The sequence below is a fragment of the Oncorhynchus kisutch genome, unplaced genomic scaffold (assembly GCF_002021735.2).
Source record: "Oncorhynchus kisutch isolate 150728-3 unplaced genomic scaffold, Okis_V2 Okis07a-Okis12b_hom, whole genome shotgun sequence".
NCBI lineage: Eukaryota > Metazoa > Chordata > Actinopteri > Salmoniformes > Salmonidae > Oncorhynchus > Oncorhynchus kisutch.
The window spans coordinates 5,996,299-5,998,552 of record NW_022261984.1 but is presented as its reverse complement, the minus strand read 5'-3'; the positions used below and the strand labels follow the sequence as shown (position 1 = coordinate 5,998,552).

Genomic DNA, 2,254 nt, shown 5'->3' with positions numbered 1-2,254 from the left:
GACCCTCCACAGTTGCTGCAGTGTGTGTTCTACTGGCTGTGATCATGGGCCTGTGGGATTCCTGTAAGTGAACATAGTTTTTTACTAAAACATTTGTAGTCAATGTTGAGACAGTTACACATTTTGATTGACTTTTCCCCTTTACAGATGCAACTGCAGAGAGAGACCAGCTACAAAAAAGTCTAAATACCTCAACCAGAGAGAGAGACCAGCTACAGAATAGTCTGAATACCATGACCACAGAGAGAGACCAGCTACAGAATAGTCTGAATACCATGACCACAGAGAGAGACCAGCTACAGAATAGGCTAAATACCATGACCACAGAGAGAGACCAGCTACAGAATAGTCTGAATACCATGACCACAGAGAGAGACCAGCTACAGAATAGTCTGAATACCATGACCACTGAGAGAGACCAGCCACAAAATAGTCTAATTTCCACAACCACAGAGAGAGACCAGAAATATAATAGTATATTTTCTACGACCACAGAGAGAGACCAGCCACAAAATAGTCTAATTTCCATGACCACAGAGAAAGACCAGCTACAGAATAGTTTAAATACCATGAACACAGAGAGAGACCAGCTACAAAATAGTCTAATTTCCATGACCACAGAGAGAGACCAGCTACAGAATAGTCTGAAAACCATGACCACAGAGAGAGACCAGCTACAGAATAGTCTAATTACCACGGCCATAGAGAGAGACCAGCAACAGAATAGTGTAAATACCATGAACACAGAGAGAGACCAGCTACAGAATAGTCTAAATACCATGACCACAGAGAGAGACCAGCTACAGAATAGTCTAAATACCATGACCACAGAGAGAGACCAGCTGCAAAATAGTCTAATTTCCACGACCACAGAGAGAGACCAGCTACAGAATAGTCTAAATACCACTGCCACAGAGAGAGACCAGCTACAGAATAGTCTAATTACCATGGCCACAGTGAGAGACCAGCTACAGAATAGTCTAAATACCACGACCACAGAGAAAGAACAGCTACAAAATAGTCTAAATACCAGAACCATTGAAATAGATGAGTTGACGAAGAGTCTGAACACTGCAGCTATGGAGCGTGACCAGCTACAGAAGTTGATAGAAAGGCTGAACTGTGAGAACAAAGGTAAGGACAGCCCCCCCCCCCCCCCCACACACACACACACAGTTTCGGTAGTTGACCTATTATCTCACACATAAACATATTCAAGAAGTATTGTTCCACATTTAAGCTGCAACATACCTGAAGATGCATTTTCCAATCTGTGTCGAAAGTGTAATGTAATTAATTGTCCCAGTTTTTAATTAGTAATTATAGAAGAGACTAGAGATGTCAGATACTTTGGAAGTGTTTACTTGTACATCCAGCTGCCTCTACAGAAACAGGAGCAGGACCAGGATCCTATGAGCTCTTCTGGCCTCTCACAAGCCAAGGCTCGTGCAAAGCTACTTATTGAATGTGTGAATAAATAATAGTTGCAAAAGTTATGTTTAACGTGTAAATGTCAGATACACTGAACAAAAATATAAACGCAACATGTAAAGTGTTGGTCTCATGTTTCATGAGCAGAAATAAAAGATACCAGAAATGCTCCATACACACAGAAAGCCAGTTTCTATCAAATGCTCAGATTTGTTATAATCTCTGTTAGTGAGCATTTCTCCTTTGCCAAGATGATCCGTTCCACCTGAAAGGTGTGGCATATCAAGAAGCTGATTAAACAGGATGATCATTACGCAGGTGCACCTTAGAAGTGCTTTATCTGTGTCATGTTCTTTTTATTTTGTGTAATATAAATGTTCAAACCATTCGAGTGTCAAAGATAGTAAATGTCAAACTTCTAGGCTCCTGTCCTGAAGGATGGAGAAGGTTTGGCTGCAGCTGTTACTACCTCTCTACTGAGGAGAAATCCTGGGAGGAGAGTAGACAGGACTGTCTGGAGAGAGGAGCAGATCTGGTGATCATTAACAATGAAGAGGAACAGGTGAGAGACAGAGAGAGATACTCTATTTATTAGTCCATCATGTGTTAGTAACAATGCTTTTTCTGTTCCTCAACAACAGACATTCATCAATGGGTATAAATCAGTCAAATATGCCTGGATTGGTCTGACTGACTCTGTTACTGAGGGGACCTGGAAATGGGTGGACGGCACCCCACTGACCACAGCAAGGTAAGAGACTACTGCTCTATAATAACACTGACCACCCCAAGGTAAGAGACTACTATTCTATAATAACACTGA

The 2,254-nt window shown here is 41.6% G+C and overlaps 1 protein-coding gene across 1 annotated transcript; it reads left to right on the top strand.

The window, feature by feature from the left end:
• Nucleotides 1–288: 288 nt before the first annotated feature.
• On the top strand, nt 289–2,254 carry LOC116360050 (C-type lectin domain family 4 member F-like). The gene is made up of 3 exons (XM_031814531.1): nt 289–1,134; nt 1,854–1,993; nt 2,073–2,254. Exons 1-3 carry the CDS (start codon nt 318–320, stop codon nt 2,184–2,186), a joined length of 1,071 nt encoding a protein of 356 aa, XP_031670391.1. The 5' UTR covers nt 289–317; the 3' UTR covers nt 2,187–2,254.